Genomic DNA, 13,872 nt, shown 5'->3' on the forward strand with positions numbered 1-13,872 from the left:
TTTAGAGAAACACGAGAGGAGAGAGAGAGAGTTAGAGACACATGAAGAGAGAGAGATAAGTTTGGGATATATAAGTGAAGAGAGAGAAATGATTGGGTTTAAAAAGAGTATGTATTCTCACATTTGTTTAGGTTAAAAAATAGGTTTAAAGTAGTCAGGGGGTTAGAAGATATCTTTTGAAACCTTGGGTTTATCAAGAAATGAAACTTAAAAATAGGGGATATGGAGATATTTTTCCCATTTTATAATTATATTATCTTGAATAACTATATCATTGTAAATATTATTTACAGCATTGTGAATGGCTATATCATTGTGAATATTTTGAGGCAAGTCTACATGTAGTGGCATTGTGGATGACTATATTATTGTAAATTTTTTTATTGATACTAAATTATTTAAATTTTTTTTTTCTTGATTCTAAGTTTGCCTTATACATACTCTTTTCACCTATAATGTTAATCGATTTTTTTTCCAATAGGATCTAATTCATGCTTGTCAAAATGAAGATTTGTGGCGAGTCTAAATGTAGTGGCATTATGAATGACTATATCATTGTAAGTCTGACTTATAGAGACTTTTTTTATCTATAATGTTGCATAAATATTTTTTTTTTGCCAGTAGGAATGAATTTATGCTTGTCAAAATAAGGATTTGTGACGAGTCTATATGTAGTGGCATTGTAAATGACTATACCATTGTAAATATATTTTTTATTGATACTATATCATTGTAAATTTTTTTATTTTTTTTTTCTTGATTCTAAGTTTGGCTTATACATACGCTTTTCACCTATAATGTTGCATAAATAAATTTTTTTTGCCAGTAGGATCTAATTGATGCTTGTCAAAATGAAGATTTGTGGCTAGTTTATATAAAGTAGCATTATAGATGATTATATCATTGTAAGAACATCTCACTAGCATATTTAATGGTTAACAATAGTTCATGCAGGGAAAGAACATCTTAATATTCACATATTGATGCAAAAAAATGAAAGTTCTTAATGAAGTACCCCCATTTTTTATTGGATTCCTAAAAAACGACATTTATAATGAATTTTAATAATTTTTTTGGATTTTTTTAAGGTTAAATCCGATTGATTCTCAATCCGGATTGCCGATTCACCGATCCAAATGGGTTTTTGCCATGCCCGATTCAAGGTACCGATCCATTTTTTAAATCATTGCTTTTAACCAATGTCTTTAAACTCAGTCCTAGCCCAAGCCAAATATCTCGGCCAAGTAGTTTGCATAAGCCTTGAAAATAAAAAATTCAAAAAGCAGTTAAAAATAAAATAAAAAATTCAAAAGCGAGAAAACAAAAACAACACAACAATTCCAAATAAGTTAAAAAATATATAAAACGTGGGTCTTGAAAAATTGATTTAACAATTGGAGATTGAAACATCCAAAAAAAGAGAAAAATATAAAAATAGGGCATATAAAAACTCACAAATCATTAAGAATTTCTCAGAAATCCTTTTTAATCAAGTAAAATTTAGCAAGGAAAATGGTTTAATAGGGCAGCAGCCCTGTCAAAATAATAAAGCCTCACCGTATAGTTCATCAAAAACTACAATTCAAGCGTCAAAAAGGCTTTACATTGATCATCTCGGCTTGAACATATTAGTTGTGAAAGAGCATTAGGTTTTTATGCTCTAAAAATCGTGTATATTGTATAAAATTATCTAGACTGTCCATTTCACCCTAAAATTAAGTGTTCATAGATCCGCAAGTTCTATACCATATTTTGACTTTCAAATTGTATTATCGGTATTGGAAATTGATTTAGTTCTAGGAGATTTCTGTTGCCAAAGATGATTTCCAGACAAGGATTTGAGGTGAGGTTTTACTGTGTTTTCACAATGCCTAGGACATATAGAAACTTCATCCTTTGTCGAAATGCTCATTAAAGATAAACTATTTAACAATTTATCCTTTCGAAACTGTTCAAACTCCAGACCATGTGTTATTTTATGGGAATTTCAAAATTAAATAAAAAAATGGGTAAAGTGTCAAATTATTAATCTCTTGAGTAATTTAATAAATTTCGCTTTAATCAATGTGAAACAAAGCCTGAGATTCTAGGCTCATAGTTAAGTTACATAAACTCTAGGAGAGCTTCCCATGGCATGTTCAGCACATGAATTTTGAGGTAATGTTGTTTTCTAACTTAATTGAGCTTAACCTATGTATCACAGATAAAACCATTACATAATTGAGCATCATGTAGAATTATTGACATTGAATAGATGATGCATGGTATGAAAATAAGGCTTGTATCGATGTTTTTTGGGCCACTATTACTTCAAATGATTTTATGAAGAACTTTGGCTGTGAAACAACCCATGCTTAAGAAATCCCATTATTAAAGTTCTATGAGCTAGATAAGATAGTTTGAAATGAGATTTGCCTTGGGAGATAGTCCGGTGAAAGCAAATGGTTTGTATTTTGTCGAGCATAATGTTAAGTGGTCTCCGATATTACTTCGAAAATGTTTACTCTTAATCACCACAATATCATTAATTTCATGAAACCAGTGAGATGGATAGTAATGAGGCTGCGACACGGAAACCTACTCAAGTTCCTTGGGGCATGAAGAAGTATTCTAGTCGACTTAAGCAATTCAGTTGAATCATATGACCTCAAAATAAATTTATTACACCAGTATTTGTTTACCTAAAAACTCATATTTTTACAATTGAGCTGTTTTACATCAAAATTTCATAATAACCTCAAGTAAAGAATGTTAATCCAAAAAGATACTTATCAAACAAGAAAATTTAAACTTGACAACATTTCAGTTTGGAATATCTAAATTGTAAAATAATATCTCATTGTATCTTTTTCCTTGCAAGTTGGGTACAGCACACTTAATGGTACGATACAGAAGATTCCCTCTAGGTTCTGGGTGCATGTCATAGTGGGAAGCACTTTGAGTCCATTCATGTGGAAGGGCCAAAGAAGTTTTTAGATATTTTCATGACCAGATCAGACATATAATGTAGCTCTATTAGTGATATGTAATAAGGTTAGTTATAATTTTTTCGCTTTCTTTTTTGTATTACTTAACCTTAAACCTTCCATCATGTACAGGTCAATAAAAAGCTTCAAGTACAATTTAAGTTCTTCCACCAGATTAGAAAACATTAGTATGATTAATTTCGATTTCCTTGAACTCACTTCCATAACGACGTACATGCGCATGTTGAGAAAGATCCTCTTCACAAATCTTTTCAAAGATCTAATAACTTTTTTTTATTTGTGGACACAATTTGTTCCTATTAACTCTAACAGTGATGAAAAGAAATATAGCATATGAGGGACTTCATATTTAGGTGGTGTTGGAGAGGGTTGATGACCATAAGAAAATGTCTTTTGAGTTGCCGACGCCAAATTTGATGGCGACTTTTGGCTGCTCGTTAACGTATTGGAGTAGACTCACTTGGAATCTACCGGAAAGAAGCGTAATCGACATCACTTCTTTGCTAAAGATTCGAATACTATCTTTGCACTCGAAACCCCATCAAAATATAGGCGAGTGCTGTGACTAGTGGCCTCGAGCACTGGTAAATGGGACCGCTCACTTAAATTGTCAAAATTCAAATAATTAGTTTTGTGGACTACAAAGAAAGAAATTCGATTCTCATGAATGCTTAGCCAAAAATGTATATCGAGAAAGTATACAAGTGAAATTAATATCAACAAAGCTTTACTGAGATCAATAATGTCAAGTAAGTATATGAGTGAAACTAATATCAACATAGCTTTACTGAGATCAATAATTCTTTACCTATTCTTATGTTCATTGTTCTCTAACATTAAGGTCAAATAAGCTGCAGTTTCTTTGCAATTCTTTGGATAATCTGAAAACAAAGGTCATAGTTCGATTTTCACTGCCAAAACCTTTGTAAATTTCACATAATTCACGACAGGGTGAGCTTTGATATGCCAATTGTGCCTTAATGAAGCAAAATGAGATGTTTGAATGTCCCTTAATGTTTCCTAGACATGAAAATCTTTTATCAAAGCTTTGCCTATCATCATTTCTGATTTCAGTCCATTTTCAATTCTATTTTCCTCTTAAGTTTCCTGCCATATAATCGTATATGTTGCTGACGTGCTGTACATGAAAAGTATTAGCTACATTATTCATAAGGGCTGCTGGCCAAGCCTTAGGGAATGGATTTCAAGATATCATTGATTTCAAGTATATAAATGTATGCAAATAGAATTGAAAGCGATGTATCCTATTTGTTGGTGATGTTGGTTTCTCTACCAAACTTCAAGAGACTCAATTTCAGATAATGAATGGAGGATTGACTTCTCATGGTACTGCTTTATTCACATGGATACATAACAGGCCTGATGCTTCTTCATTAGTGTCAAAGGCATTTTTTTTTTTTTTGCAATGAGATTCCAAAGGATAAACATTTAACATTCTCCAAAAAAAAAGATTCCAAAGGATACTTCAAATTTGATCACTAGGAATCTTATATTAAAATTTCATTTTTCCATTTGGGTCAGGATACTGTCCACTACTTTATTTGAAGTGAATACTAATAACAGCTATTGGTATCTTTCTCCCAAGCCAAAATAATTAATACTTTGGGAATTGCAAATTACACATGTTTTTGCTATGCAAAATCGAACATGGGTGGGAATATCAAAACATCTGTAGAATTTCTGGGTGTTTAAGCAAAAACATGGGTGCAAAGACTATATTTTTGTACTAAGTTTAATAAGTTCAAAACCTACAACTTTGAAGAGAAAATGGAAGAGAATTACCTCTTCAATCCAATAACAAAAATAACTTATGCAAGTTATTCAACAACATAACTTAATGTAGAAACAAAGGTCGTGTCCATGAGATTTGAAAGATCAAGAGAATCACAAGTTCTAGAGAATTGCTTTTAGCATGTATATAGACTTTGTGATTCTCTTAATTCATTAGGGAAGGAATCCATGAATGCACTAAAACAGCCAAACACAAGATATCAAAGGAGCCCCAATTGCTTAAATGCGCTAGGAATATTGCCATAAATGAGCCAACACACTAAAGGGTGGAGAAATCTTGCTAATGCCAAGACCTTAGAATGAGAAAAGCTCTTAATCACCTGAACTCACATTTAGTTGGTGGAAGGAGAGAGTTAAGCACACTAAGAGAGAGAGAGAGTAGTGAGAGAGAGAGGAAGGGCGGGTTGGGGCAACACTCTGTAGGGTTGGCAATGGGCGAGGCGGCATGGGCGACTTAGTCCCCAAAAAGCTAGGTCTTGTACCACAAATTGTGGCCCAAGGGTTGGGTTAAGCTTAGCGGGAGCTATCGCCATTATAGGGTAGGGCCTAGGCTTGGGCCCTTTTGGCCCGGTCTAGGCTAGTCTGGCTTCAAGCGGCCCTCGAAGGACAATGATCCAATCAAGGCCATAGCTCGCCCTACTAGTTGCCAACTCTACCTCTTACGCAGGACCAGTATAGCAAAAATCGAGCGATTAGCCAGACATCATCCCGAAAGCAGTTATTTGGTACTAATAAGCAACCGATTGGTTCAACCAGTCCAACCAGACAAATTTCAAGTGGTCAAAAAAATATTTTAAAAAAAAAAATCTAAAAAATATACGGGCTAGAAGTGGTTATTTGGTACTAATCAGTGAACAGACCGGTTCAACCAGCCCAACCAGCTAAAAAACAAAAATCTAATAAAATATTTTAACGCATAATTAGACAACAAACCCTACCGTAAGACTCTAGGATAGAGGGAGGAGCACTGGGTCGTACAAATATCCATTGAAAGCAGTGGTAGCCAGCACAACAAGGCGCACCAAATCTTGCAACCTTAACAAATGCCTAATCCACTGTGGTGCGGACCCTTTTTAATGATGGCGGTTTCAATAGGGCAGGCAAATTGTCCTTTAAAGAGAGGAAGGGTAGCCTGCCCACTCAAACACCCCACACCACACGGGTGTTTTACTTTCTTCATAGACATAATATTTATTTAATAAACACCATTTATTACAAAAGACAATCATATTTAATAAACAAGGTTTCGTGGGTTCATAATATAATCAATTAATGTTAAAGCACTTTCTAAGTAAAAGTTAATAAAGGGCCCTAGAAATTTGGAAAAAGCATAGAGCATACACTAATAAACGTGTACGGTGTATGATCGCCCTAAGGAGTATAAATGTTTTCTCTAAATGAAATATGAGTGGGTTAATGTCCACCGTGCGATGTAGGGAAGGTGCGGTGGATTGGCCCTCAGGAGCAACATGATGTGGTGTGTAGTTTCCTGGAGAGAGACCAAAACTAAGCAGTTTTAGAGAAGATTATGAGTTGGAGAGAGAAAGAGAGCAGTAGTTGTAGAGAGAGAAAGACGAAGAGTGTTAAAAGAGTTGAGAGTGAGAAGGGGAAAATTCCAAAAACCATGTTGATGGTGCCCAGACCACTTCAGAGTTTAGAAACAGAGATAGTGATAGACAGCAAAAACTTAACAACTTAGAGAGAGAAAAACCCAGACTCACTCGACACTGTAGTTTTAGAGAGACAGAGAATCCTCGTGGCGGTGTCGTCAGTGCGTGGGTAAGCCAGCAAAGCGAGGAGACAATGAGGAAAGGGGTAGGAGGTGGGCCCCACGTGAGCTTGTGTGTTCGGCCCGGAGGGGAACGCGGGCTGCGCATCGTCCATCGTGCTGCGACCGCGACACCTACAGTTACAGTTACACTCTCGGAATCACCGACCCCTCACTCTCTCCTCAATTATCATCATTCGTGAATATCGAGAGAAATATATGCACTCATGCGCTGCCCCCCTCTTAAATTAAAAAAAAAATAAACAAAAAATAATGAAAAAGAGGAGAGAGGAAAAAAGAAGAGAGATGAGATATATAATGTTATTAGTGCAGTGGCCATCATTCAGGGAGGAGCCCCGCATGGAGCCCTCTGGGTGTTAAAGCAGGGCGTAGTGCGCCGGGGCTGTCTTGTCAGTTGAGGGCATTGTCGAGAGGGACGGGACTGTGAGGGTTCAGAGCCTTGTCGTGAGAGAAAACACAAAATAAAAAACAACATTTTACAGAGAGAGCCCCAAAGAGAAACCGTTGCGCAGAGGAAGCCCAAAAACTAACACTTTTTTTTTTTTTTTAAGAGGGAGGGGGAGGAAATTCTAGAGAGAGAGAGAGAGAGAGAATGTGGGAGACAACCCTAAAAAAGCAGAGTTCATTGGGGGAACTGCTGGCCCCCCTTACAGTGAAGAGTAAAGAGGACATGGGACCCATTGCCTTTAGCTAATCAATATCCCACGCTTCATCCTTTATCCCCCTTCCCTCCATATATTTAAACAAGCTTTGTGCACTCACTCTCTATCCATCCTCCATTGCTTCTCCTTGCTGTTGTTTTTCTCTCTACTTCCCTCTCTTTCTCTCTCTCTCTCTAGAGTTCTCTCTCTCTGTGGACCATGGCGGACAATGGCTCAGCTTCGAAGAGGCTATGCCAGGTGCCGGAGCGAGCGAAGCTACACTTGGCAATGTTGGCCCTGCAGTTCGGCTACGCTGGTTTCCATGTCGTCTCCAGAGCCGCGCTTAACATGGGTGTTAGCAAACTCGTGTTTCCAGTTTATAGGAATATCATCGCCTTGCTCCTTCTCCTGCCCTTTGCCTATTTCCTTGAGAAGTAAATAAAATAAAACTTGATCTCTGGCTTAATATCAAGCTTTCATTTGTTGCATTAAATTTTGAATTGTGGTGTAAGTGATGGACCCTGACGCTCTGTAACTATGGTGGTGGTTGGCAGGAGGGACAGGCCTGCCCTGACGGTTTCGTTTGCCGTCCAATTCTTCCTCCTCGCTCTATGCGGGTAAATACATCATCATTCAAATCTTATCCTAAATATTTGGGATTTGGGACGGCTATATGAATCTTATTCGGATATTCTGATCTATGGTACTTCAAAATTCTTAAAAAAAAATACCGCAGAGCTTTAACCTCGATACAACCCTCGTCCTTTATGGGGATTTGAAATCGGCACGTACCCGCCATAAGATGCACACACTCTCTCTATATATCTAGCTATCTATCTATGACTACTGAGTATTGAGTTGTGGTTTTGTAGTCGTCTCTCAATATAACCTAAACACCCTTCTTTTTTTTTTGTTTCTCTTTGCAAAAAATCTCGAAGTATTCGGTTTTTCGATTTCCCTCTCATCCCATAAGAACAAAATGTTACAAGAAATATCCTCTCTCTTTTTTTCTCTCGCTCCCTTCCCCCTCAACTCTTTCTCTACAATCACTAACCATAGTTTTGGGCTTTTCACACAGGATTACAGCGAATCAAGGCTTCTACTTGCTGGGCTTGGAGCTGACATCCCCGACCTTCGCCTCCGCAATTCAAAACTCCGTCCCCGCCATCACGTTCCTCATGGCCGCCGCCCTCAGGCATACCTCCTCCACCCCTCCCCCTCTACCCACTCTCTCTCTCTAAGCAACAAAGTAAACAAGCATTTCAACAGTCACACTAAGCTCCCAATTCATGTGTCATTTTATGCAGGCTTGAAGCTGTCCACATAAAGCGAAGAGACGGTATCGGCAAGGTGGCGGGCACCCTCCTGTGCGTGGGAGGTGCATCCATCATAACCCTCTTCAAAGGCCCGGTGATCATATCCCACGACCCCTCGCCCACTCTGACGCTCGTGATGGGCTCGAGGGCCATAGCCACTGGGCTCGGCGCCGACTCCAAGAACTGGACCCTGGGCTGCATTTTCTTGATTGGGCACTGCCTGTCTTGGTCAGGTTGGCTGGTTCTGCAGGCTCCCGTCCTTAAAAAATATCCCGCACGCCTTTCGGTAACATCATACACATGCTTCTTTGGGGTGCTCCAGTTCATGGTCATAGCAGCTTTTATGGAGAGAGACTTTGACGCTTGGACTATTCACTCTGGTGGAGAGCTCTTTACCATCCTATACGCGGTAATTAAGCGATTCATTAGGTTATTAGAGTTTGAGAAATGGGAAATATGGGTTTTGTTTTCATCTAATCAGGGTTCAGTTAGTTGATTATTGGGAGTATTTTGCCCGACTCGATTTTTTGAACACTCAATTAAACAACAATTAGTTCATTATTGGGATGAACATACAGCAAAGATGGGTTTATTTCGATTTCGAAGAGGCTAAACATTCATTATTAAGGAAAGGCTTTCATTTTTTGTTTATTTAATTCTTTTTAGGTTGGGTGAGGTTTTTCTTTTTTTTTTTTATGTTTATTTTGAGGAACCGGGATGTTGGGTTTATTGTAGGTATATTGGCTATTTAAAATAGGTAAGGAATATGGATCTTTTACTAGGAATTGTTTTAGGAAATAGAACCGAACTGGAAAGGGAGAAGGATTAGGAATTTTTAGCTAATTAATACCCTTCTTCCTCTTTTCAATTTTTAAACATTATCTTCATTCTCACTTTACATACAATAAATTATCGGTGTGTTAGAGGGAGAGAGAGAGAGAGAGAGAGCCATGATTGTGAGACAGTAATCAAGGAGGAGTATTGAGTGTAATAAGCCTGAGATTTTGTGACCCTGGATAGTGAGACAGGAATCAAGAGGGAGTGTTGGAAGTTATAAACCCAAGATTGCGTTAACTAAAAGTGGTTTTCACATAATGATTCGCACTCCCCCACCTATTTTCAAAGATTTGAATGATTTTCCATCCATTCATACGCAAATTCCCCCTGCACCATGAGTTAAAAGGCGCACGCCCAATGCATGTGATTTGACAAGGAGAGAGAGAGGGCCCATTTTTCTCATTTTATGACTACTGTTATTACAACACTGGAATTAGAGAGAGAGAGAGAGAGAGAGATGCCCATCTGAAGTTTGTACTTTCAGGGTTTCGTGGCTTCGGGGATCGCCTTTGCAGTTCAGATTTGGTGCATTGATAGGGGTGGCCCCGTCTTCGTAGCTGTGTACCAGCCTGTCCAGACCTTGGTCGTTGCCATTGTTGCATCCATTGCCCTAGGCGAACAATTCTACCTCGGAGGGTATATGTTTTTATGTTTTTCGACTTTGTTTTTTTTCAGATTCATAGAAGTTACTCAGACTCGTTTGTGTAACTTGTTTCAACTAAGCCGAGTACCTCTACCCGCCCATGTTTCAATGTACTGTTTTAGTTCAAATTCCTAAAACAGTAGAGATTAACCAGCGCTTAATCTCTGCAGCCCATCATCACCAACATTATGCCTATGTGGTGTGCAGTCAGTGAAATACCTTGGGACTAGTAGACTCTCAATTGAGTCATCAACGTGTCATCAACGTTCGATGGAATGATTGATGGTGATGGTGTGGGAGCTGATGGGTCCCGCTTCATCGCCTTCACCATTCATTTGTTTAGTGGATGATGTCCCTTTGATGACCGGTCGCTTTTTCATAGTCCATTTGGTTATAGTATAGTTTGCATGGCCAGGTCCTATGAAATATACTTGAGAGCCTGTAGGGGTCCAAATCTCCACTAATTTTCCAAAAAAAAAAAAACAAGGAAATTGAAAGGAAAACAAGGTGCCATGGAATATCCATGGACCATGATTATCCCATTGTCAATTGACCAATAGTGTACTTCTATTTAGAGAGTTTCCCCAAAAAAAAAGGAAAACAAAAACTAAAAACAAAAAACGAGTCCCATGGAATATCTACATGTGCCACAGTCAACAGTGTACTTCCATTTGGCTACTTATTACAATTTGCCCAACTTTGAAATCTAGGAAATATATACAATAAGCCCATTTATCTTTTGTATAAAACGGTCATAGTCATTTCAGGTCTTTAGATTTAAAATCGGTAGGCTGACACTACATGATTGAGTAGGTTCAAAGTTAATAGAAATTTATTTTCAAACTTCGTAGCATACTTTCAGTTTTACTTCCTTATTCTAAAGAAAGGTGTTCTTATACTATACAATCCCAATACAATAAATCCAGCCTAAACCATGCTTTTATTTCCTTATTACACAGGATTATAGGTGCAGTGCTCATTGTAGGTGGCCTGTACCTTGTTCTCTGGGGAAAGAGTGAAGAAAAGAAGCTGAACAAAGAAGCCATTACTAGCAACACAAGTAGCCATGAAATCAGCCATGCTCACTCCACCAAAACCCTAACTCAGCCTCTTCTCACCTCTTCCACTGTCGCCGAGGTTGTTTAGTGATCGAAAAAACCCAAAAAAAGGAAAAAACCGTCACCGAGGTTGTTTAGTGATTGAAAAAACTCAAGAAAACGGAAAAAAAAAAAAAAATTAAGAGAGAGAAGAAAAAACAGCAAAAGTGTGTGTATTGTATAGCTTAGCTGCTGGCTTTGGGTTTTAATATGCGGCTAACCTAACCGCGCCTGCATGTTTTGTTACCTTCCCACTGTTTTGCTCTTTGTAACCGAGATATTTCGTAAATGATTGTTTGGTATGCAGTTATTCACACTTCTCTTTGTCACTTGAAAGGTCTCAATTGAAGTGCACAATGTATGTACTCTTTATCTATATCTACACGATACATTATTGAGCTACGATTAAAAGGGTGGACAATGTGTTGTAGGAATAAACGAGTAGTCTATCTTTATATCTTTAGAGAGGTTGTAGGGTAGGCAACTTTTAAAGTAGACATGTGTTGGCAGAATAAAAGGGTACTCTATCTTTATATCTTTAGAGTGGATGTAGGGTAGGCAACTTTTAAAGTGGGGACTTTGTGGCCTTGGTGCATATCTTTTTTATTAGTTTTTATCTTTTCAAGTTTGATAGTTTTAAGATTAGACAATGGAACAACTTTTATGGTTATTGGAACTTAATATTTTCCTATATAAAGATAAATAATTTAGGATATGGATGAAGACATTTTAGGAAATAGTTAGGTCTTTAAATAATTTATTTTTTATATTTATAATATAAGGACGTAGTTTCTATAGGGCTTAGGCTTTATGGAAACAAACTAGAGTCACTCTGAATTCTCATCCGCAAAGCACTTTAGGCATTCGAAATCCTCATGATGGCTCTAAAACCAAGTACGGGCTTTTCGAAATCTTCATGATGGATCTAAAACCAATTTTGAAGACCTACTGTTAAGTTTGAATGTGTTGCAATATACACTACGGCTTGAAACATAGATTTTTTTCACAATCATAATAATCAAAAGCCAAGATGATCGAATTGAAAGTTTCCCAATACGAGAACTACACAATTTTTGTGGATTCAAAGGGAAGGATTTACTTAATTTGTTAATTTGATACGACTGCAGCCCTATCAAAACATTTTCCATAATACATATAGGGAGTGAGTTGATCGGAGATGAATAAAGGGGGGAGAGAGGTGAGTACATATAGGATATAGATAAAGAAATTTTTGGATATGTGTAAAGGTATTTTACAAGATAGGTTTAAAAATATTTGTTAGATCTATTCTATAGAAGGATATGGCCACACAGAGAATGCACGAGGGATAGAGAGCGCACGTATCTCTATTTTGATCCTGTAGGTATTTTATTTTTTATTTTTTATTTTAGGTTCCGAATTGTATTTCCTTTATGGTCTTTATTTAAAGTATTTGATAGGGAAAAGTTTATATAGAGCCTAGGCTCTAAACAATCAAATTAAAGCCTACATCAAAAATTTCACTAGAAGAGGTTGTTTTGAGGTCCAAATATCATCAAATTGATCATCTCGACATCAAGATACATGAACATGAGAAAAAAAAGGATTTCAAGTTTCGGAAATAGTACATCTTGTAATGCATATTTTGACCGTCAATTTTCAAGATTTTCAAGTTTTCATAGATCTGCTTGATCTACACTACTTTTGAAGCTTTAAATTTTATAATTAACAACGAAAGTATATTTTATGTCTATTACAAAAATTTTCAGTATTGAAACCACGTTTCTCGACACTATTTGAACATGGGCTCTAATTTGATTGTTTAGAGCCTCGGCTCTACAAAAATGGCACCCTTATTAATAACTCATGTATTTTTTCCACCATTATAGAAGAAAAGAGAAAAAATACCTTCTAATAGCCTTACATCTTATTAGTAACCATCATAAGTTTTTATTTGGCTATTCATATAATGAATAGATTAGTATATAATAAATGATTACAATGAATAGTTTATTTAGTTCTCTATTTTTGTATCAATAATTTATAATTAATATAAAATGCATTAAATTTCTGATTTATTATTAATTATTTAAAAATATAATTGAATTTTTATTAAATAACTTTATCTAGGAATGATAATATATATCTAATTTGTTGGACTTTATATTCAAATCTTACTATATTAGATGAGATTGTCGAGGTTTTTTTGCAAATGCTGGCTACTTACTGGAGTCAATAAATTAGAATTTATTTTTTAGATTTTTTAAAAACTCATATTTTTAGTTACAAAATTTTACGCTTTTAAATTGTTTACAAATACTATTTTATAAATTTTAAGTTCATAAGCTGATGATCAATAATACTATCATAGTAAATTCCCCTGAGTGAAGTGATATGAGATACTACAAAAAAAATTGATTTGACATATCGTTGTGCCCCAACCATAATTTTTAATCTTTTTACATTTTTATCTAAAAATTCTTTTATTTTTACATGATGTTCAACAATTTTGATCACACGCGGAATTTGTCGTATGCTAGTCTTCATTTGAATCGGCCATTTACAATTTGAACCGGCCTCCGTCTAATTCGGTGTTTAATAAATCGGTCCGAGTTTTGAGTACTTGGGATGATAATTGGGCTCGCCACCCTAACGAGCCCTAGTTTTTCCAAGTTGGGTTTCCGCTTCAGGGATATTAACAAATATCATAAAAAAATTTTAAAAATAAAAAATAAATTTGGGACATGTGTTTTTACAATCTTTTTATCATT

General features: G+C 36.4%; 1 protein-coding gene across 1 annotated transcript; it reads left to right on the forward strand.

Annotated features, from left to right (window-relative positions):
• Positions 1-7,370: 7,370 nt before the first annotated feature.
• On the forward strand, positions 7,371-11,438 carry WAT1 (Walls Are Thin 1). Its single transcript, XM_006830569.4, has 6 exons — positions 7,371-7,663; positions 7,784-7,846; positions 8,308-8,424; positions 8,537-8,954; positions 9,867-10,018; positions 10,985-11,438. Exons 1-6 carry the CDS (start codon positions 7,449-7,451, stop codon positions 11,169-11,171), a joined length of 1,152 nt encoding a protein of 383 aa, XP_006830632.1. The 5' UTR covers positions 7,371-7,448; the 3' UTR covers positions 11,172-11,438.
• Positions 11,439-13,872: the final 2,434 nt, after the last annotated feature.

Source organism: Amborella trichopoda, chromosome 7 (genome assembly GCF_054954075.1).
Source record: "Amborella trichopoda isolate Santa Cruz 75 chromosome 7, AtrichopodaSantaCruz75HAP2 v2.0, whole genome shotgun sequence".
Taxonomy (NCBI): domain Eukaryota; kingdom Viridiplantae; phylum Streptophyta; class Magnoliopsida; order Amborellales; family Amborellaceae; genus Amborella; species Amborella trichopoda.

Excerpts from the sequence above, each read along its gene's own strand:
- WAT1 (XM_006830569.4), top strand. The coding sequence starts at position 7,449 with ATGGCGGACAATGGCTCAGCTTCGAAGAGGCTATGCCAGGTGCCGGAG. Across the intron at positions 7,847-8,307 it reads TTCCTCCTCGCTCTATGCGG|GATTACAGCGAATCAAGGCT; the intron begins GTAAATACATCA and ends CTTTTCACACAG. Across the intron at positions 10,019-10,984 it reads GAACAATTCTACCTCGGAGG|GATTATAGGTGCAGTGCTCA; the intron begins GTATATGTTTTT and ends CTTATTACACAG.